The 24,640-nt window shown below is 38.1% G+C and overlaps 1 protein-coding gene across 1 annotated transcript; it reads left to right on the top strand.

Annotated features, from left to right (window-relative positions):
• The first annotated feature begins 1,184 nt into the window (after nt 1-1,184).
• Edem2 (ER degradation enhancer, mannosidase alpha-like 2) lies at nt 1,185-23,041 on the top strand. Its single transcript, XM_074097995.1, has 10 exons — nt 1,185-1,562; nt 5,865-6,011; nt 8,083-8,235; nt 9,045-9,198; nt 10,166-10,335; nt 11,507-11,728; nt 15,363-15,528; nt 17,788-18,176; nt 20,312-20,513; nt 21,776-23,041. Exons 1-10 carry the CDS (start codon nt 1,459-1,461, stop codon nt 22,625-22,627), a joined length of 2,559 nt encoding a protein of 852 aa, XP_073954096.1. The 5' UTR covers nt 1,185-1,458; the 3' UTR covers nt 22,628-23,041.
• Nucleotides 23,042-24,640: the final 1,599 nt, after the last annotated feature.

Genomic DNA, 24,640 nt, shown 5'->3' with positions numbered 1-24,640 from the left:
AAATGACACGATCTATGGTCAAAACAAGACTAATCTTAAAATCCGGAACACAGTTGAAAACCTCCAAGTTTTGTATAACCCATTTTTTCCGTCTGATTGTGTACCTAAGTAATATATAATCTAAGTCAATTAAATTTACTTTACATTAAGATTTAACGATACTTCTGAATTTACGTTAATTTTATGAATAGCTGATAACGTTACCATTTTGATACCGGTAAAAAATTGTATAAGGGGCCATTCATTTATTACGTAAGACGATTTTTGCCAGTTTTTGGACCCTATGTAAGTAAAAATAAGAATGGGCCGACCCCCTCCCCCCCCCCCCCTGTGCCATATTTATTACGTAAGAATCTAAAGGAAAAAATTAATACACGTTTGGATATGTAGCGACGTGCTGTCTACGCAAAACAAGTGACGACTAGTTTAAAAGCGGGTTCCCGAGAAGTGCAGTGCAGGCGGTGCGGATCTGTTGCCATGGAAATCGTTTACCTATATGCAAATTATTACCCGAGCGCGCGCTTTTTTGTGATCTTACGTAAGAACTATCAAGACCCCCTCACACCCCCTTGTAAGGAAAAATAAGACATGGTCAACCCCCCTCCCCCCCTAAATCGTCTTACGTAATAAATGAATGGCCCCTACTAAGTAACGGTAAATCGTTTAACGTTAATTACGTTAACGTTAAACGATTTACTTTATAATGGTATTTGAAGCCCTGCAGGGCTACTACGAAACTCGAAACTCGAAGTTCGTGTCGTGCGGTCCCTCTGACACTATTTAATACGAGAGCGAGAGGGATGGTACGATACGAACTTCGAGTTTTGTGTTTCGTAGTAGCCCTGCTGCCCAGAAGTCCGTCCTTTGTGAACCGATTTGTTTTTTTTGTAAAATTCGTTTAGTTGATAGCATGCTGATAGTTATGTCATGTTATGTCATTCCATGTCATGTCATGTCATACCAATACTTTTAATAATTTAAAAAAAATGGTCATTCTAACGTAGAGGTTGTATTCTATTTAGTAACGACAAGGAATAAAATGCTTGACTCAAACAAAATTATTTCTGCTCGACTTCGATCCGCTTGACTGTCTCCATACCCCTTAATTAAAGTTGCTTTTAGCCATGTCTCGTATTTTTAATCTGTGCTGAATGTCACTTTATCAACCATAGACTAAATACACGTCAATTATTGTATTATCGCTGTGCTGTGCTGAAATCCTATCAGTCTAATACTTACTACTTTTGCCTACCTCGGATTATTTTTTTAATAGAATGTTTTGAAATATCCTGATAGAATGTGATATTGGTTGATTATGAATAATTTATATCAATAAAAGTTTTTGTCTTCTTTTTCCTCTAATAACCAAATAAGATACTTCATGTTTTCGTTAAAAACTGTTACGATAACTAGTCAAAGTAATTTATTTATTGAAAATATTGTGATACGGTGATAATAATGGCATATCGAGTTCTATTAGTTGTTATTCTAGCTATAATCAGTGTCAGTACTGAAGAAGAAACGGCTACGACGATGACTAAAGCTGAGAGGATAAGTTTGAGGTAAAGATTAACAGTAAAACAACTTTCTTCATACACTTTTTCTTAGTTGTGTTTTATGTATACCATCCCGACCCACTTCACAGATTAGTTTCAAAGTTGAATATTATAATTATATATTTTGATGCAAACCTTCTTAAGCTTAAAATATGGACAAATGCCAAATTCAAGATTTTATTTCAAATCATACCATTTGAAGCAATGGAAACCATAATGTTACATGTTTGGTATCTTCATTGATATTTGGGCCAATCAACTTTTTTACCGACACTAATCTGTCCGCGACATTTTTCAAACAATTGCAGATTTTTGTAAGTGAACATGTTTTTCTGTAATTTAATAGATGGTGTACATGAATACATGCCATCGTACGCAAGTCCAACTTATGAAACCGTGAAATATCTTGTTGAAAGTACGATTTTTTGGTAACGCAGGAGACAATTTTGGTAACGCAGGAGACGCCCAATGTGTCGGTAAAATAGTTGATTGACCCATTTAAAAATTGTGTGTGGCTTTTTCCATATTTTTGTTTGAATTGTCACCATTTTGGGATTTTTTTAAGTCCAATAGAATCTGGATAATATACTTTAGATTCCCCACAGCTGAATTGTATAGGATTGCTGATGTTCTATCTGTTAGAAAGCTTTATATTTTAAATCTTACTCATAAAACCCATAAACATACTGTCTACCAATCAGAAACAACGTCTAGTTGACGAAAAAACAAGTCCAAAAACAAAATAATTAAAACTCCTCATGTGAAAACGGCTTATGCAAAGCGACAACAAACGGCACAATCGGCGAAACTGTACAATCTCATAAATAACCATATACATATTTACCCCTGTACATGTCATGAAGTCAAAACTAAGCTACTGGATTGGTTAAAAACAAAAACTTATTACGACGTAGAAAACTTACTGTTAAACAACATAACATATAACTGAGACACACTCAACTCACATGCACTCATCATGTTCATAATTGTTTGTGTAAATTCCACTCGTTTTATTCTAACATTAGTTAAACCATTACGATATTTAACTCCTACTCTTATAATAAGTTAAGTTAATGTAAATGTCTTTAAAGTACCTGTACACCTAAAATTATACAGTTGCTATGTTGAGGAGCGGTGTCTCTTAACACAAGCATATTAGTGCTTAAAAAGAGGCACCAACTCAGATTTGGTGTTATGTCTTAAGTTAATGAATAAACTATTTTTATTTTTTATTTTTTATACTAGTGGCAACCAAGGTGCTGGTAATATTATGCTTATTACTAGTCATTTTATTGTTTACTAGCGACCTGCCCCGGCATTGCACAGGCAAAATAAATAAAAAACACCCAAGTGCGGGTCGAACACCCGCACGAAGGGTTCCATGGGAAAAAACCATGTTTGCTGTATGGGAGCCCCCTTAAATATTTATTTTATTTTAATTTAATTATTTATTTTTAAAGTGAATGATATGCAAATAAATATTCTGTGAATATTTCATTCAAGCAACTACCTGTTGCCGTTATTAATATCTAATTTAATCTCTATTAATGTGAAAACTTCAACTGTCTAGCTATCATGGTTCATGAGATACAGCATATTTATTGACAGACAGACAGACGGACAGTGGAGCTTAGTAATATCACCCTTTGGGCACAGAACTCTAAAAAAGTCTCTAATCAAGGGCATGTCACACATATTTTTCAGCTCCATTTCCCAAAAACTACACCCCAACCCAACCCGCGCAAAGCTGGGGCGCGTCAACATAGAGTAAATGCATTTTTTGGGTAGATTAATATTTTTTATTTCGTAATATCTTTTGAATGGAATGTCCAATTTGAATAATTCAAAAGTAATCTACAGGTATTGAAACCGTCTTGAATATAAAATTATTTATTTGGATAAGGATTAATACAAAGGTGTGCATAACATGTTCTGATTTTAGTTGGTATTTCTGTCAACTTTTAAAATGTAAAAAAGTAGTTATAGTGACATAACTACAATAGTTGGACATATGGTATTGCAAAGTTTTTTGTAGATATTGATATATTCTTGAATATTTTAGATCATTTTTTTGTTCTATCTTTAATAGTTTCCGCAGTGTATGCGATGAAAGACATTTTATGTCCATTTTTTTTACACCTTGGGAAGTTTTAGTATGGATCCCTGATAAAAAAAAAATATGATATAGCCTCTCTCTCGGTGTAGTAGTTTTGGAGCCTATTCAATGCAAATAAACAAAATCTTTCCTCGTTATAATATTAGTATAGACTATAAACAATTGGTATTGTTCATATTTTACCAATGTACCCTGATTCGGATACCATTTCGAGGGATAGGGTTCTTGAACAATTTTGTCCTATTCTGATCCAAAAAAAAGGGTTACGAATATATAGGCAAAAATATGTTTGACCTTAGTTTAGCCTTCGTATTTTCATTTGAAAAGTAAATCCATAAGTGTCTAGGTTTATCTATGGTATCTGTTACGCAGGGCCGATAATTACGAAGTGCAAAATTCGAACTTCATATCTTGCCGTCCTGCTGACGCTTATATTATTTAATACGAGTGAGAGGGATGTAACAACACAAACTTCGATTCGCGAATTTCGTGGTACCTACCCCCACAGGTCGCAGGCAGACATTGATGTCAGTCAGTTGTCACATTAGCCAAATATTAGGTATTGACATAAAAAACAGAATGTACTCTAGCAGTTTTCTGCTTAATTAGTAATTAATTGAAAAAAAAAATACATTAAAACATAATATTATATAAATGAAAGAAATGTGATTATGATATGAACCTGAAGAGATTCAGTCCCTACTCGCGTCTATTACAACTATCGACGTAGAAAGAGCGTCAGTTCGTTAAAATGGATGTTTAAAGAAAGACGCCGTAGCTTAACTGTTCAAAATATACATGAGTTAAAATAAAATACAATTTGCAGAGAGGTAGTTATTCAATAGGCATAATATGATTCTTTTTAGACTAACCTTCTGTTTATTTCTGTTCTTTCTCAAAACAATATCCGATTGAATGTGACACATTAGCATCTAGTGACATTGACAACTAGCTCGTTTTTTTAAAACATTATTTTACTTGGCCTTTCAGTAGGTTTCAACCGCCATGTGTAATTTACGAGACGTCGTATCTGATATTTAAAAAAATATTTAAATTTGACTGCCATTTTTTGCCAAGATATTCAAATTAGTATCTTGAAATTATCTTTATTTTAAGCAAAATATGATAAAAAAGAGTAGTAAAAAAAAGTGATCAGTGCCAACTACTTTGCTCACCTGCAAACTTATGATAGCTACATCTCATCTATCATCATGCAACAGATGTGTGTTCATCCAGCTCCTGCACACAGGATACACACAAATCACACAAACCCAACTATCACCACCACCACACTATGCTGACGCGTTTCGAACTGAAAATGCGTGAGCTGCGTGAACAACACATTTGTTTCATAGACATAGTTGTCGTTCTAAGATTGCGGGTGAGCAAAGTAATTGTTTATAGTTAGTTGAAATGGATCTTTAACAAAGTACACTGATTCAATAAATTGGGTTATTCCCACCTGTTACCACCAATTTTTACCAGTGGTAACAGCTGGGACTTTTTTTCCCATCAATGCCACTAAAGTACTCAGTGGTAACTACTGGAAAAAAAACCCAAGCAATATTGGTGGGACTTTAGTGGTAACACATAGGAAAAATATTCGCGATAAGAGATGAACTAACTCCATAAATATTGAATAGAATAGAACCTTTTTCTGATATGTTGACAATAAACTGCTGAAAATTAAAAAGAATGTGGTGGTACTGGTAACCAATTGGTTTTTTTCCCCATCTCATACCCACTAAAGAAATGGGAATAATCCCACCTGGTGCCACCTGTTACCACATGTTACCACATGTTAGCATAACATGATAGTTGATGGACAAATTACTTAGTACCTCTCCATCTATACTTTATTTCAGGGATCACCTATTGGTTTCATCATGGCGTCCAGTTTTAAAATAAAATTACCATTGCAGTTTGTTTCTACTTGAGTCTATTAAATAAGCAAATGTAACATGCTAAAGTGACAAGGAACTCACATCACTTCACTCGTCTGTTGTCGAATTAATGGCAGCAAAGACAGCGCGGGATACACTTTATAAAATTACGTACTCAGTAATACAAATTACTGTTTATGTGAGGTCAATAGGTCAGCGGTCCGGATCGCAGTCCACCATTTGGTAACCCCTGCTTTATTTAATGCTTTGCTTTAGTTATTTTAAAACACCTTGTTATTTTCTTTGCAGAGAGGAAGCCAGGAAGATGTTTTACCATGCTTACAATGCTTATATGGACAATGCTTATCCAGCAGATGAGCTAATGCCACTCAGCTGTAAGGGACGGTGGAAGGGTATCACACCAAGCCGTGGAGATATGGACGACGCTCTTGGAAAGTGAGATATATTTGTTAAGTAACATGAAATTTGTATGGTATAATAGGTTTGTTGAATGGAGGCATAAATGTGAATCTCGGTTGACCACTATCAGAAGAAGGAATGCTGTTTTATGTTTATTAGGCGGGCCATTGTATCTTGTATCCAGAGATCTTAGTTTCTACATTAACATGTAGATAAATTGAGTATAAACTCATAAATCAAGTTCACTATAATTACTTTATACAACATGTTATTTTTGATATCCGTTAACAGGAAGGGAACATTTAACAGGTCAAATGCAGTTAATCTATGCTGGATACTAGTGCCCCAACTCATACTGTTTAAAAGATAATCAAGAATTAAGATAATTGGTTATGCGCAATAAAAGTGTAAAATTTCTTAATTTATGACGTTTTTGTGAAGTTTGTAAGTAAAGTATTTTTAATTCACACATGTTTAGCAAAAAAAGGTTAAAAAATACTTGAGTTTTTTTTAATGTGTCTATATGTACCTACGTGTTACCACAATATTACTCAAGTTTTTAATTTAAAAATTTGGCCGTTAAAAAACATTTATTTCGATTTGTCCCAGAAGTTAATTACCAAGTAGTTTGAACTGAGCCACCTGTTGAAGTAACCGGACATCAAGATCATCGTGTTTACGGTTTATATGTTAGTTCGGAAGCAAGAACGTTCATAGACGTTGGCCAGCTATATACACTCCTTTAAAAACACGCCTTAAAAAAAAGATTACTTAAAACGACTTTGCGATAACGAATTTTATGCTCGTCAAGGTCAGTTGGTGTGATTGAAATGTTTTAATCTATCCGTTAATGGTTATTGTAATAGCTACATAACAATGTTCGCATTGGTGTGATTTTTCCTCGTTTAGATATGCGTCCTGAACTTGCGGTTACGAGGCGTACGGTTCAGGACAAAACACGGGTATGAACCCTCAAATGAAGTGAGACGCTTAAGTGCTTTGTCACTGTGAATAATATTCTTAAAACACATTTCGATTTAGAATGTGAGTGTAGGCCTGATGTGATAAATTGAAAAGCATGTATGATAATAAGTTCAGTCGGCAAAAAAAGTTAAATCCGGTGTAATAAAAAAACATGTTTTTAGGGTTCCGTACCCAAAGGTTAAAAACTGGACCCTATTACTAAGACTCCGCCGTCCCTTTGTCTGTCCGTCTGTCTGTCCATCTATCACCAGGCTGTATCTCATGAACCGTGATAGCTAGACAGTTGAAATTTTCACAGATTATGTATTTCTGTTGTCGCTATAACAACAAACACTAAAAACAGAATAAAATAAATACCTATTTAAGGGGCCTCCCATTCAACAAACTTTTTTTTTTGCTAACGGCTAATGTTGTATAGATAATGGTACGGAACCCTTCGTGCGCGAGTCTGACTCGCACTTGACCGGTTTAAAAAAAAATACTTTATTTCATTAGTTTTCAGACAAACATGTGGTCTATCACCATAAAGTTGCTTATCTTTTGCATGTCATAAACATAAAACAATAATGTCGATAAGACTTACCTGTCAACTAGAAAATTCGACTTTAGCGACGTATTCATTTGATAAGAAGTTCTGTACAACAGCTTAAGAGAAACTTTTTTAAATCTTACATACCTAGAGTAGGTTTGTATAAAAACATTCATGGTCATAATGATTAGTCAAAACTCTTTTTATATTGTTGCAGTTTGAGAAACAGCTGTCGATAAACGTTCTCTCTCGCACTGCAACTTACGTAGTAGTACTAAAAAGTTGGAAAAGCCCGACCCTGTCACTTCAAAGTTCAATATCTCAAAAACGGTTAAACCGATTTTGATGAAACATGTCTAAGAACCTTCGCTAGAAAACCTGCTTTCAAATAAAAAAAAACCGCATTCGAATCGGTCCACGCTGGTTACTTTATGAAATTATCAAATTATGATTAGGCCGGTTTAATATAGATTGAAACCACCCTCGAGGCTACCCGTTCGCTGGAGAGGGAGTCTCTATAGCCGTTCCTCTTTTCCTAAAGTCTATCAATGCGCTTTTGATTTACACCTAGGTATGTTTCCCTATTTATTTCAGCTTTTCACTGACACTGGTAGACAGTTTGGATACCCTGGTTGTGATGGGAGACTTCTCGGAGTTCAGTAGAGCCATCAAACTGGTCATCAAAGATGTCACATTCGACCATGACATAGTTGTGTCAGTGTTCGAAACCAACATTAGAATGCTGGGGTAAGTAAATCGTGTAAAATTTTCTTTGTGCTATGTTAGAAAAATATATTTAAACTAGCGTTTACACGCGGCTTCGCACGCGTAAATCTTTAGATACAGCAGTTCAATTGAAATTCCGTGGGAATTCCCTAAAATTTCATCGTGGTTTTCATTGACGTTAAATTAAAACAACCATGCCAAATTACATGACTCTAAACCAAGCGGTTGTTATTTTGAGATTTTATCCCTATCCCGTGGGAATATCGGGATAAAAAGTAGCCTATGAGTTATTCCAGATGTCCAGCTCTACATACCAAATTTCATGACTCTAAGCCCAGCGGTTGTTAGTTCGAGATTTTATCCCTATCCCGTGGGAACATCGGGATAAAAAGTAGCCTATATGTTATTCCCGACGTCCAGCTACCTACATACCAAATTTCATGACTCTAAGTCATATACATACTATTCTTCGACTTTGGGCTTTTTGGGCAACGAGACTTGTTCGTAAATCCTTGCTTGCCGCCCTTATAGACACAAGTTACTATTCCATGTTGACTGTACAATCGCCACTGCTCAATGGCCGTAAAGCAAATTATTCGTATAAGAGGTGGAATGGAGTCACTTTTACAGGATTTTTGTAGGGATAACAAAAGTTTCCGTGTTACCGTTGAATATAAGGGCCTACGATAGTTGACGCGGTTTCCACGGATTGGGTGAACTCTTGTAAAATAGAATGAGCAACGCAAACTGCACGCGTTGCGTGCGACGGTTTTTACTGGTGCGGGTACCAGCTAGCGTAGGCCTTATAGGAGTGTTATCGGTGTTTACAGTGGCTTGTTGTCGGCTCACGTGCTCGCGATGGCGCTGCAAGCCGAGGTGCCGGCACTGCAGTGGTACGACGGTGAGCTGCTGGCGCTGGCCGAAGACTTGGGCCGGCGACTGCTGCCAGCCTTCAACACCAGCACCGGAATACCCCACGGCAAGGTCAGTTAGTGTGTTGCCAGTCGATAGTAGAACATCGATAGTCTTTATTAGCGGAAATATCGAGTTGTATCGATAGTTTTGGAGTTCTGACAAACAATAGTACCTATTTATACTGTAAGTATTAATTTGATTAACGATACTGGATACTATTATCATTAGTGTGGCTTATTGGAGATTAAACTATCGATTGTGAAACTATCGACAGTTTGGCTAGGACGAGTACCTACAATCACCAGCACGTATATCATATATCTGACACAACACCTGGCCGGTAGGACGTGTCTGATATTTTTGCACGCTCTGCTGAGGCAGGTATTAATGCGAGTGACTGTACCTCTTGCATAGCTACTAAGGGCCGGTACAGACGGACAGCATTTGAACTTCAACCTAGCTGCAAAATGGCAGTTCGAGTGCAGTTTTGCTGCAGTTGGTGTAAGTAACTGCATCAAAACTGCAAACCGACTGTGCAGCCCACTTTAAGTTACCGTGCAGTCCTGTCAACCGCACACCGACTGCAAGCTGGCCTGGCTGCACTGTCGTAATGCAGTCGAATTGCAGTTGAAGAAACTGCAATACGACTACAATAGAACTGCAAGAGGGGGCATTGCAGTTACAATTCAGTTGTAATGCAGTTCGTGCCAACTGCAAAATATCAATACGATAAGTAGTTTTTGAAATACAGATTTTAATGTAGATTAACCTCATCATTCATGGTTTTTTCCTACTTGTACATATCCGTTTTTTTGCAAACAACAAGCTGAGGAGAGGAACACTTCAGGGGAAAATGGGGGAAGGTGGACAGGTTGGAAATTGTATTTTTTTTGATTCAGCGGAGTCCATAACGAAGAACCATGAAGTAGTATGATTTGCTAATTTTATAACGGAACATTTTCCAAGTTTTTGACTATTGTGACAATTTTTCTATATACGTCCCTTGTTTAATCCCACTGAATATGATTGTTTGTAGATAAATCTACGACACGGCATAAGGAACATGCAAGAGTCTCGTGAGACTTGCACCGCTTGCGCGGGAACTATGATTCTCGAAATGGCCGCTCTGTCCAGACTCACCGGGAAACCCATCTACGAACAGAAGGCGCACAAAGCTATGGATCGGCTCTGGAAAATAAGGCATAGGTAATTGAGTAACTGTCTTAATTGAAAATCTGTTATCACGGTTTCTAGTGTACTATTTACAGTTACCTGCATAAATATCTGCCACAGCAGCAGGGCTACTACGAAACTCGAAACTCGAAGTTCGTGTCGTGCTGTCCCTCTCGCTCCCGTATTAAATAGTATAAGTGTCAGAGGGACCGCACGACACGAACTTCGAGTTTCGAGTTTCGTAGTAGCCCAGCTGAGCCTGAAAAAATATCTGACATGTCATATTATACCAGCCCTAAAAATAGAGTCGTATCAGATATTTGCACATTTTGCTGTGTCAGATATTGGCGACTACCTGTGGTTTGCAGCAGCTCAGTAAACCTATAACATTTATAGTAGAACTAGCTTTTGCCCGCGGCTCCGCCCGCTTGGTATTCGGTTATCGCACGCTGTTCCCCCGGGAACTGCATTTGTCCGGGATAAAAAATAACCTATGTGACTCTCGGACCCATAAACTATCTCTATGCCAAAAATCACGTCGATCCGTCGCTCCGTTACGGCGTGAAAAACTGACAAACAACCAAACACACAAACATACAAACACATTAGTATGGATTATTTATTTATTATGTTAGTGAACTACCGATGAGTGTCTTTTTATTCTGAAGCTTGTCGGCTACAAAAAAGCTTAGAAAACACTGCCGTAAAACCTAATCAGTACTACTTCTAAATGAAACGCTAAACGCCACAAGTACATTGTGTACATCCTTATCTTAAACCCGAACTTTACATTTTTTAAAGCTCTTTGCGCATTTAACCAACGGGGAGGTAATTTTAAGTATACTATACTTATGTAAATCGCGTGACAATACAATAGTCTAGTAGTGACATCCTGGTAGTCCAGCCAAGATCGTCTCGGCAAGACGTAACTCTTCAACGGTTAATAGCATCGACTTGAAATATGGTATGTAAATGTAGTTTGGGTGACAAGGCAAGTACAATCAACAAAAAGTACAGTCAGCAGAAAAAAGATTGTATTACAAATGAAATTTTTATGGTTAGGTTATTTTCAGTGTGTTAGAAGTAGGCAGCAAAAAGTTACAAAAGTAAACATTAGAAGAGTGCACTCGCCCAATCGATTCGAGCTAGTATATTTTGTACGCCACGACACTTACACTGCTAAGCGCAATCTCTTATTTTGCAGAACCTCTGACTTAATGGGTACGGTGATTAATATACACTCTGGCGATTGGGTGCGTAAGGATTCCGGGGTCGGTGCTGGCATCGACTCGTACTACGAATACTGTCTCAAAGCGTACATCCTGCTCGGTGATGAGAAGTACTTGGCCAGATTCAACAGACACTACAACGCCGTGATGAAATACATAAGCAGAGGCCCTGTTATGTTGGCTGTCCATATGCATAGGTAAGAATCGTAAATACATTTATATGCTTTTCAATACGACTTTCCATAAATTTAACCCGTTTAAATCAATTATGATCGTAGTTTACGGTCGTTGTGGCTGGGCGCAGTTAGTTCGCTTTTTTATAAATTAAACTTTTCTAATACAACAAAATACTATTGCGAATTGTAACATATATTGTGTCAAGTAATTATTATTACGTTTATTGATGTTCTTAAAGCTACAAATCACGCGGATAAACTTCAAATCATGGGCCATATCATGCGAGTGCAACCGATAACTAAAACTTATGTAAAAACTAGCTGTTGCCCGCGACTCCGTCCGCGTACAATAATGAAAAATAGCTTACGTCCTATTTTCAGACCTACCGAATATATACAAAAAAAAGAACATAAAATCGGTCAAGCCGTTTCGGAGGAGTTTGGTCACAAATATTGTGACACGAGAAATTTATATATTAGATATACTAATTAACAAGTTCAATACAAATTAAGCAACTAGTTGGTGTTATAAATTTTATACGTGTTTTTATAATTGTCTGAGAAAATCAGAAATAAATTACCGTGAATCGCCTGACCAGACAAACTGATTTATAATTTATAGTAACTTACTGCTGCCTGCAGCCGCTGTAATAATGAAAAAAAAAAAAGTTTGGATCTTTTGATTGTATTTTGTTTCGTTGGATAGTCGAACTAATGGACGGTTCCGTGACCGACCGTGAAACTACATATGAGTAACTAAAATCATACTGTGTAAAAAACTACTGCAGATGAACTATTCTAAGTAGTTTTACTGTGTACAGTAGGGCATTTGGTATACTTAATTGAAGCTCAACGATATTTCAACTTGTCACAGCGATTGGAACTCACGACGTGGACTGCTACATTGTATTTGTAATAAGTTGTAAAAGACGGTGTATTCATATATACAAAGTTTGCGATTCCATACAATCTAACATATAAATGCGAGAGCGAATTAACTCATCTGTCTGTTGAAAAAGTGTTTCTGCTTAGCGAAATGGCCTTAAACATGTGTGATGTTTATTCTTGTAAATTTTATTTGTACAATATTCTTATGATATCTCATTTTGATATCTCAGTACTGTCGCTGGCAATAGTATCGAACAGATCAAGACGCTCAAACCATCTGATTAACTCTAACGTTGGAATAGAGTTGCGTTAGAATTTTTTTAGTCAATTGTTCTGTCTTATATTGTTGCCAGTGAACGTACAGTGTCGCGGAATGAAAATTTATATTACCATAAATAAAGTTTATCTTGCCTGCTAGCAACAAATAATTGATAGCTTTATGACAGTGAAATTGACGACGATTTAAACCAAATGAGTATATTACGATAAGGACGAGACAGTAAATGCCAGCTAATTTTGAACTTTGCTGTTAAAACTTTAAATATAGATTTCCATGCAGGAGTTTGCTTAGTGGCATTGTTTGATTGAAGATGAAATGATCTGAGCCCAACACATGATTATATATCGATTTCATTAGTTAAGTGAATGACGAATCTTTAATTCCATTTTAAATAGGGTGACGCATTTGAATGACAATCATCAATCATATTTAAAGTCAACACTTATTGTAAAACATTATTCTGATGTTGATTTTTGTCAACTTTTATGAAATCACTATACGAATTGCAACTTGTCGAACTTGCGAACTTGCGAAGCATCATTTTGGAGCCACTGCCCCTGCGATCTAATTATCGGTGTGAGCGCAAGAATGCAATTCGGTGAAGATTTTCTTGATTAACGAAAAAACGACTAAGAGATGACCAACTGAATCGATCTTTGAGGATGCAGCTTGACTTGGCCATTAATGGTCTTAAAACTGAGGCCTTATTGTCTTACTTTTTTCTGTCACACTGTATAAGACGAGAGGGTGGAAAGAAATGGTGAATGCGATTGCTAACTTCAGCGCGTTAAACAAGGTGTAGGTCTTAAATGGATTGTGAAGTAAACCGAAAACTAGCCTTTTCATAAAAACTGTGATAATGGTTCCAAATGGTTAAATTTTTTGAAGTGTTGTCAATCATACAAGCAATTGCAAACACAATGATCGAAATTAGGATTTGTACCCCATAAAATGATACTTTTAATAAGTAACTCAGGAGACGTTACCATGGCAATAAGGTAACCGTTTGTTAAACGTTTACCTCGAAAGCATAAATTGTTTGTAGCGTTTCACCTCAATAGCAAAAAGTATAAAAAGGGTTTTTTTTAGTTGAAGCATTTCTTCTCATCGTTTTTCACATTACATACTATGTATAAAAATTCGCAACATATTATTTTCCAGGTAGTGCTTTTTCCGAATCGCTATTCACCGCGGTGTAATTTTTTGATACTACTGAACTACTAAACCTTTTTGATATTCAATACAATACAATACAATACAATAACTCTTTATTGCACACCAATACAGTAAACAGTACAGAAAACACAAGTATATACATAGAGATTTTCTAAGATAAGCAATAGGCGGCGTTATCGCTTCAGAGCGATCTCTTCCAGGCACCGAGTACATATATAACAGAGATACCACCTAGTATAAGCAAATGGTATCACCCTAATACTGGTTATTCAACTGGCTATTTTTCTTTCCTTCAATTTTCCAATAGATGGCACCAGTGAGAACACAAATAACACGATACGTATTGCCATCTAGTGAGACACTAAGGATACGGTACACTGACAACAACCAACAAGCTCACCAACTGAGCCTAGACGACTAGAGATATGCATGATGTCTCTGTCTTATTTACGTCATTAGAAGAGAATGGCATGTTTCTCTCAAATAGTTTCGACGAATGTGAGCAAGCGCGGGGCAAGCCCAGCAAGCGCATTCCGGTTATTCGCCATCTAGCGTCACAATTGCAAAACACTACGAAAGCCTCATAGCTGAAATGTAGCCACATGTAGCCTTAACTTTCGTATTCTCAATTTATTATTTTTATGGTGTTTCTTATCTTCAAATTAAGGAGTTGAATTAAGGTTGATGTGAAGTTGTGTTTATAAAATATGCTAGTCTTTATTTTAATCTTAATATTTCTACTTAATTCGGCTTATTCACATTTTATAATTTACAAATGTTAATAGTAGTGCCATCTATTGCTTTTTTTTTGTATTAAATATAGCTTGTAGGGATTGGTACGCCAATACCCCATGCTTCCAGGCAACCTTTACAATGGACAGAAATAAGGAATACATTTAAGGGATATATTATCTTATAATAAACGACACTTCAAAATTGCTTTCAAAATACTACCACCATCTTGCTCGCTGATCCTGCCGTGAAGCAGCAGTGCTTGCACTGTTGAGAGTAAGACAGCCGGTGAAATTACTGGCCAACCAGTCGAATAAAAAAAAACTTACAATTTGATGAAATTAGATTAGCTAAAATATGAATTTAAATATTGGCTTGTAAAAGTAGACGTTGGAGCTAAAAAAAACAGCATACTCGTACGACTAATAATATAGGCTTATATGAAATTATACGATCGAGGCATGAAGCTACTGTAGCAAACGTGATCGAGGTGAAACGCTACAAGGAATAATTTATGTTTTTGAGGTAAACGACTAACAAACGACTAAAAAGTTGATTGACCCATCTGTGTTGTACCAGGCCGCACCTGCAGTCGCGTAACTTCATGGACGCGCTGCTGGCGTTCTGGCCGGGGCTGCAGGTGCTGCTGGGCGACGTGCGGCCCGCGGTGGAGACGCACGAGATGCTGTACCAGGTCATGCAGCGGCACACCTTCATCCCGGAGGCCTTCACCACAGACTTCCAGGTGCAGTATAGTGTGTTACAAGGCCGCACCACCAGTCGCATCACTTCATGGATGCACCTGTACCAGGTCATGCAGCGGCAAACCTTCATCCCGGAGCCCTTCAGCACCGACTTCCAGGTGCAGTATAGTGTGTTACAAGGCCGCACCACCAGTCGCATCACTTCATGGATGCACCTGTACCAGGTCATGCAGCGGCAAACCTTCATCCCGGAGCCCTTCAGCACCGACTTCCAGGTGCAGTATAGTGTGTTACAAGGCCGCTCCACCAGTCGCATCACTTCATGGCTGCACCTGTACCAGGTCATGCAGCGGCAAACCTTCATCCCGGAGCCCTTCAGCACCGACTTCCAGGTGCAGTATAGTGTGTTACAAGGCCGCTCCACCAGTCGCATCACTTCATGGATGCACCTGTACCAGGTCATGCAGCGGCAAACCTTCATCCCGGAGCCCTTCAGCACCGACTTCCAGGTGCAGTATAGTGTGTTACCAGGCTGTAACAATGCCTAACATCATGGACGCTGGACGTGGAATAAACTCATGTTGAGATAATAATCACTAATAAATGTAGTTCATTGAAGTTAGCCACAACATAAAATCCAATAAATAAATAAATATCTAAACTAAACTAAAAACTGGAATTCAAGACCAAAAAATCTGCAACAATGTTGCCACTGAAATAAAATGTGTGTACAATAGTACATTACTTTTTTTTAAACACATGATAGAATATTCTTTTTACTAGTAATTTCGATTCTATAATTTAAATAAATAATTTTGTTTACTTACTTTTACATAAATATTAGACGCCTGAATAAAAACTTAAACACTTCGTAATTTTTGGTTGAAAAACTGGTATTGTGCTTGTATTTCTTCAGGTATTCATAACATTTGGTGCAATAATTTACAATTAAGATAAAATCAAACTAATATTTGAAATAACAATACGTTTAAAATGGCAGAGGTCATAGAGTTATTTCATGAAGGCCTCCGGGAGTTGACACCGCAAAGGTGGCAGTCTTGTATAGACCACGTCATAAAAGTAGAAGATGTATGCAAACTGTACGGATTAATTACTGGAGTTGTGGGTAAATTTGTTATTCATGTCACAAAATGAGACTCCAACATTACTGATAGTAATTCGGACATTAGTGATGGAGATAAGGAGTTTGAATAAAGAAAAAAGTGTTAAAAAATATTTCATTTAACTTTTTCAAATTCCTTTCCTGTGATTTAATATGAGGCCTCTTATGTCTTGCATAGAGCATTTGTCTCGTATTATGTATGTAGGTAAGTGCTAGACTAACTAGAGCGCTGTTTTTAGAGTTCCGCACACAATGGATAAAACCTATTACTAAGACTCAGTTGTCCGTCTGTCATTAGGCTGTACTGTATCTCATAACATAAACCATGGCAGTTGAAATTTTCACAGATAATGTATTCTGTTGCGGCCATAACAACAAATACGAAAAAAACGGAATAAAATAAATATTCAGGACTACACTGTGGTAGAACAACGCAACCTTATCCTGTTTATGTTCCTTAGAATAAAATTGTCTCAATGTTAGTTGAGAGTTGAAAATAAGTTTTAGTATTTTTTTTTCCACAAAATCCTTATTTAATAACAATACAAGGAATCATATTAAAAAGGTTATTATTATTCCCCTCAATGGCGGCCTTAAGGCTTGGGCCAATGTCAGTTAAATTAAAGATAAATATATTCTTCTTCTTCACGTTGTACGGTGATTGTAGTTTTTGGAACTTGATAGCAAAATTCCAGAAACCACGCGGAGATAACTTGCGCATTTAAAAATGTCAGACACGAGAGCAATATAGAATTTTGTGATCACTGTTAAAAAGGTCGGCGAAACCTGAAAAACTTAATTTAACAGTGGCAGGAGTGTCATTGACAGATTTGACAGTGACATATCTGTCGTAGATTTTTTGGTCTTGAATTCCAGTTTTTAGTATACGAATGTGTACCAAAGTCCAAGTCAAATCGATCAGTAGAAATTCTACGCGCAAGTTTTGACCCGAACAAAAATATTGCAACCCCTCCCCCTACAAGAAGCGTATTTGCATTGCAATTATAGTATTTACCCTTTCGCAAGAAAGAAAATGTTTACATTCGACTAACCTGAACACACTGCGTCGTATCTAAAGTTTCGAATTGTTACAAAAAATAAAACTCCACTGCATGATATTGAGACGACGTATCTTTGTTTTTTAATGAAATTGATATATTTAAACTGTTTATTCCAGGTTCACTGGGGGCAACACCCACTACGGCCAGAATTCCTTGAATCCACGTATTTTCTCCATCGCGCTACAGAAGACGACCATTACTTGCACGTCGGCAAAACAGTGCTGAAAGCTCTGCAGCAATATACTAAAGTGCCTTGTGGTTACGCCGCAGTCAATGACGTCAGAACCAGAGTTCACGAAGACAGGATGGATTCCTTCGTTCTCGCTGAAACGTTCAAGTATTTGTACATGTTGTTTGGAGACGATAAAGACATGCCTGTCAAGTTAGAGGACTATGTGCTCACCACGGAGGCGCATTTCCTGCCGCTCTCACTGGCCCATGCTGGAAGAAACACTTCTTATTTTTCCTTGAAGCTCGATGACGACGATGAGGATAAGTACAGAAAGTAAGCAACGATTAAAATTCTCGCGCTTGTCTGTTAAATTGTTTTCATGTTATTAGGCGCGACAGCTACCGAAAAACGCGTTGCGACGGTAAAAGGGAAACTGGTTTTTTATTACCCTGTTTGTGTGTCGATTACCTGTGTAAATAAACTTGATGTCATTTATTTATTTCTTTTTTTAGGTAGAGATAGTTTTAATATTAGGATGGGGGAGGCCTATGTCCAACAGTGGACGTGTTCCACCTGATATGATGACAATGATGATTGTAGTATAGTTGAATTCACATAAACAGGCGGTATTTTTTGGAGTAGGGACAAAGAGATTGCAGTTGTGTGATATTTTGCAGTTTTCGGTGTTATTCTACGTCACCTGGTAAGATCAAAGAGGATCGGTACTGAAGGCCTTACTTGCATTTAGCCTTGGCATTTAAAACGTCTCGGTAGTACACTGACCAAGTACAGAATTGTCTTAGTATCAGGAAGACTTACTTTACAAAACGTCTAGGTCGTGATAAATGCATAAGTAGGCGGAATGACTCAATATTCTATAAGGTCTTGATTGTACTAAGGACTATGTTATCAAATATCTTGTTTGTTTTATGTCTTAGTTATGAAATGAGCAAGAACATGAAACGTCATAATTGATAAACTACTATTTTGTATGAAAAACGAGTAACTGAAAATAACTATTTGTGAAACCTATGCCAAATATTGTGATCTCTGATCATACTTAAAACACTTGCGATCATGTCACCTTTAAATATACTACATCAAAATCGGTCTACCAGGACTGTTACCACGAAGTACTTCGTTTGTTCGTTCGGATCGTGCTGTCCCCGTCACTCCATGTTGTATAACCCGAGGCCGAAGAAGATGGCATGATACGCCAGGAACTACGATGCCAATTTGAAGTACTATGGATATGATAATAAAATAATGTATTGTCATCTTATCATACAACCGGGTCAAAATTGCTACTTAGACATTTTTATACTTTACGATTTAACTAAATAGTCTTTATACTTTAGGGATATTCTACTATATTGGCCGGAGTTTTCTTACGCTTTTACTAAAACGACAGCTATCGATGTGGCCGTTTGTACCGTCGAACAAATTGAATCATAACCCAGGGTGGAACCTTTTAATAATCAATTTCACTATGATTTGCTTGACAAAAGTATGCGATGTCAACATGACATTAGTAGCATAAAGGTTCCACCCTGGGTCACGATTCAATGAGGGCTATCGCGTATGAATTCGCCACTAGAGGCGCTAGTGTAGCGTGAGGTCTCCGAAATGTCAAATCTCATAGTTCTTGGGTGAGCTACGCGGGTTTATTTATAATTAGAATAATTTTGTGAATATTTTGCAATATCTGAAATTAATTATGGCAAATATGCGTTCCGGGGCAATGAATGTCTGTGTTTTGAGACAGTTTTGTCTTTCGGAAACCTTTGTCCTCCCTTTTTTCCGAACAAAACGGGGACTAAACAACACTGTGGCATGCTCGTTATTTTTATGGTACGGTTTTAAGGTGTATTAAATATGATTTTAATCTAAACTTTGTTTTCACGCCCGTAATAACAGACTTTGAAAGCCATACTTAAAAACCTCACGCTACATTGCGCCATCTAGTGAGACAAAAAACGATAGCCCTCATTTGTTCGACTGTACACTCGAACCAACTGAGTCGCCAGAACCTTTTCGTAGAAAAAGACGTAGTGACGTCGCATTGCGTGACAAGGGAATTTATTATGACATTTACTGTGTAAACGTTCTACGGTGGGCCAGGATATGTTCCAACGTGTGTAAATATACTGATTACCTACAAACCATGAAGAAAAATATACTCAGTGGCACAAAATTTGGCCAACTCTACCTACAAAATGACCTATTACAGCTTACATTGAGGGCCACATTTTTTGCCGCTCTGTATATTATTTAAATTATTTTTAATTATTAAATATTTCTGACACTATATACCGGCCCGGATAATACCGGCATGGAAATACCGACCCGATTTTTCGTGTACATGCCCCTAGAAACTCATGAGTTTGTGTGATGCGTCGATATTATCCGGGGCCCGGTAAATAGTGTCACCCAAATTATTATTTTAATGAAGCTTTTTTTTATGCCAGAACGTGTCCAAGCACGGCGTCGCTAGTAGCGGAGAAAGTCCGGCAGCCTCTGCGGCAGTTGTTAGGCGCGAGCGCGGCGCGGCCGCCCGCCCGCTTGCGCCCGCTCAACGACCCGCGCCAGATACACGCGCTCTCCGACATGGGCATATCCGTGCTAACCCTGCCCGACGGAAGGGTGCAGCTGCTCTATACTACTAATACGGTCAGTTCGTTAAACATTTGTTGAGCAACATTGTTGAATGAGGGCTATCGTTTTTTGTCTCACTAGATGGCGCACTGTTGCGTGAGGTTTTTAAGTATGGTTTTGAAAGTCTGTTATTACGGGCGTGGAAACAAAGTTTAGATTAAAATCATATTTAATACACCTTAAAACCGTACCAAATAAATATCGAGCATGCCACAGTGTTGCATAGTCCCCGTTTTGTTCGGAAAAAAGGGAGGACAAAGGTTTCCGAAAGACAATACTGTCTCAAAACACAGACATTCATTGCCCCGGAACGCATATTTGCCATAATTAATTACAGATATTGCAAAATATTCACAAAATTATTCTAATTCTAAATAAACCCGCGTAGCTCACCCAAAAACTATGAGATTTGACATTTCGGAGACCTCACGCTACACTAGCGCCTCTAGCGGCGAATTCATTCGCGATAGCCCTCATTAATGTGTTGTTGAGTCGTGTTGCCGCTCAATGAGGAAAACTCAGCAACACGTTGATTCAACAATGTTGTTCTATAAAATGTTTACCATGAATACGAGGCTTTGTGCTGCTGCCACACAACTAGTAATAAGGATGGAGATGCTACGGGAGCTGAGAGTGTGACGCTTAAATATGTGCTTAGCTCAGTCAGTAGCAAAAAAAAAATTAGAGTTGAGTTAAGTTTTTCGAAATACATGTTTTTTTTATTATTATGAGACGAAAATAAATGTCATCTGATGGAAAATGTAATCATTTACCACCGACCATGAGTACCAACAACTCAAGGAGAGTCATTGGTCTGTTGCAGTGGCCGGCAAGTACCAGAACTGCTGGCGTCGCGACTTGTTTCGACTTCAATATAAAATAAACACAAATCCGAAAGCGAAAAGTTTTTTGACTAAACGTTCAATATGTATAGTGATTAATCGGCTAAACGAATTTCTGTCAATAGTTGTTCGGTTTACTGGCCCAAAGGCCTTATTAGTCTACTAAAAGTTGAGTTACGAAACGTTAGTCTGCGAAACAATACATCTGCGTAAAAATTCATCGGCGTACCGTTACTCGGCGAAACGTGGTCTGCAATCAATAATCTGCGTAAAAATTGTCGGTGAATCATTAGGTAACCATTAGGAGGATAATTATTTTGCCGTTTGTTAATTTTTTACCGTTGTAGTTTTGACAGTAAGACAGACATTTTCACCCAAAGCCTAGACAAAATAACCTGTTATGTAAGTTTGACATTACCTTTTGTTGTTATCCAGGCGAAATCCTCCAAAGACGCCGCGGAGGGTTTGACGTTCATGCGCGAGATGTCCAAATGGAATTCCCTAAGCGACTTGGAGAACGGCGTGGTGCCGGTGGGCGTGGTGGCGGGGGGGCGCGTGCTCCCCGCGGGGCCGGGCCACTTCGGCCGCGAGCTGCGCGCCGCGCTCGCCGGGACCCCGCGCCGCGCCGACCCCCTCCACGCATGCAGCCCCCTCGCTACCGCCCTCACGGACAAGTTCGCCGTCGCCCAACGCGGACTGTGCACCTTCGCACAAAAAGTACGCAACATCCAAGCCGCCGGTGCCAAACTAGCCATCATCATAGATAACGTACCAGATTCCTCGCACGAGAGCACCGCCATGTTCGCCATGTCCGGTGACGGGAAAGACGATATCGAAATACCCGCCGTGTTCCTTTTCAGTCTGGAAGGACAGTTCCTCACGAACGCGATGGAAGCCGAGCCGGACTTGACCGTCACCGTCGGCGAACTGAAATCGCTTCAGAGGCAGCACGAAGTCACCTGCGAAGATGGGAATTGCGAGACAGTACTGGAGAGCGTTGGTACACCCGCCGAGTCGGAGTCATTTGATCATCTCAAAAAAGTACTGAGTCAACTAGTGGCGCAATTTGAATTGTCGCTGTCGCAGGACGACACCCCAGCGACGGCGCCACGTTGCGCCAGCCAAGTTCTTGAAGAGCCATTCCAAACAGATAAAGTGCTTACCAAAGTGCCCTCTGAGACCGCACCTTCGCCCCCGCAGTCGCCCCAGACTGAGCACTCGTCCAGATCAGACTCCGAGAACTCGCTCACGATAGGTACGAAAACACACAAACCAGATGATCTTTGATACTGTACATAAGACTACACCCATTTGTATAAAGTGATGTAAAAATGCTGTATATATTAATTTATAAGATTGAAGTTAACTTAGTGCTATGGATTATTCAATCCCGTTGTCCAAACTCGGCATAATGCTAGGATAATTTAACTAAGTTTAAGTTTTGTGTACTTTTTTTCTTGCTTTTTGGTCATAAGATGCCTGTCGTAAACGTTTAAACAGATATACATTATATGCATCACAACCCATTCGATTTGGTGAAATTATCTAAACATATGGGTTTGATAAGTTTGAAAGTTATATAGCATATTGTATTTGTAAATTGTTTCTATTTTATCTCCTTTGACATGAAAAGTCCTTACAGTTTACAGCTCTGAATTAACAAATAAGGAAATGCAAATAATACTCTAATGAGAAAGTTAATGGTATTGTTTTAATTCGATTATGGTTTCTAATAACATAGTTATTTTATTTTAACACCAAGCTTCAAGCTTACCACAGAATGCACGACGAAAAAGGGTAGTAATAAAATTGATAGCACCACTTTCCCCGAAAATTTCATCCGTTTTTTACTGTTTATAATGACTCGTTCCTGCGCAGCGAATATCAGAACGCTGTCAAGACTAATCCGGCTGCTCTGTCTAACAATAGTCGGCAAATGGCTTTAGGTTAGCAAAAGGCGACTTCCATTTAGATGCCAGCTTTGTCCCATTGATGCCAGTTTTTGTCTTGCCATAAGGTTTCGAAGATAGAGGTATACAAGAATTCACATTTTCAATTCACCACGATCTGGTTACAGTTTATGCGGCATCTCTACTGCGTACATTCGAATGAACGTGCGTTCTGGAGGTACATTGTCACAATCGCTCGCACCACTTCTTTCTGTCAAGTGGTTCGGAGGAAGAAAGATGGGGTGAATGCAGTCACGAGCGCCCACGCTTTAAGAGCGTTTATACCTGCTGAGCTGGCAACGTTGCATTTTTGATAGTTTTCTCGATTATTCCATAAAATTAATGAAAATTAAAAATTTGGTCTGATAGAACTCTTCTTAATATATAAGTTAATGTTTCTACTCCAATAATTATTCGTGATAGACTTTTATTTTCTTCGATTGTAAACAATATAAAAGAGTCTATTATTGGAGTAGAGGCACATTAATATATTAAGAAGAGTTCTATCATTTTTAATTTTCATTAAATTTTTATGGAATAATCGAGAAAAACTAACAAAAATGCAACGTTTCTAGCTCAGCCTCAGCAGGTATAAACGCTCTTAAACAATACAGTCTGTACTCTTGCTATCGATTCTGCAACACCACTACTCTGTGCAGCGACGGCAGCGTGATGCTAGCGACACAAAACCGTTCATTCGTTTATGAATGGTTTATCAAAATACATGGCTACTGGCCTTCGAAGTACAAAATTCCAACTTCGTATCGTGCCGTCCCGTTTACGCTTATATTATTTAATACGAGAGTAAGAGACGGGATTTCAACAAAAACAATGTTATTTTTTTCATTCACTACAATTTTATTTGTACCACTGCCACGACTACTACTAAATGAGATTAAGAAATCAGCTTCCCAGACCAAGATCATTCCTGCAAGCAGCCGTTTAACGCTGCTGCTCGTCGCGGCGACTTGACGCTACTTTTTTGAGTCGTGGGAAATTCAAAATCACATTCAAAATGTGGTCACGTGACCAGATTTATTGATGCAAACGAGCGACTGCATGTGGCCGCACCTTTATTGTAAAGCAGGAAGGTCCCAAAGAGTAGAGTCAGCAAAAAAAGCTAGTATTAAATTTTTTATTTTGAACAAAAACCTATTGTTACACAAGCTTTTATATTTAACTTGCCGTGTTAGTAAGGCTGATATTAGGTCAAACCTCAAAAGTCGAATTTCCACTTCGAGCGATCGAAAAAAAAATATATTTGGTATAAATAAAGTTTGGTGGCAATTCTTAGTTTGAAGGCGGTTCAAACTTTCAAATAATTAATGTGCATGAAACAACTCTCTTAGAG

Source organism: Choristoneura fumiferana, chromosome Z, assembly GCF_025370935.1.
Source record: "Choristoneura fumiferana chromosome Z, NRCan_CFum_1, whole genome shotgun sequence".
In the NCBI taxonomy this organism is placed as follows: Eukaryota; Metazoa; Arthropoda; class Insecta; order Lepidoptera; family Tortricidae; genus Choristoneura; species Choristoneura fumiferana.
The sequence above is the reverse complement of the archived record's forward strand: the minus strand, read 5'-3'. Positions and strand labels throughout refer to the sequence as shown.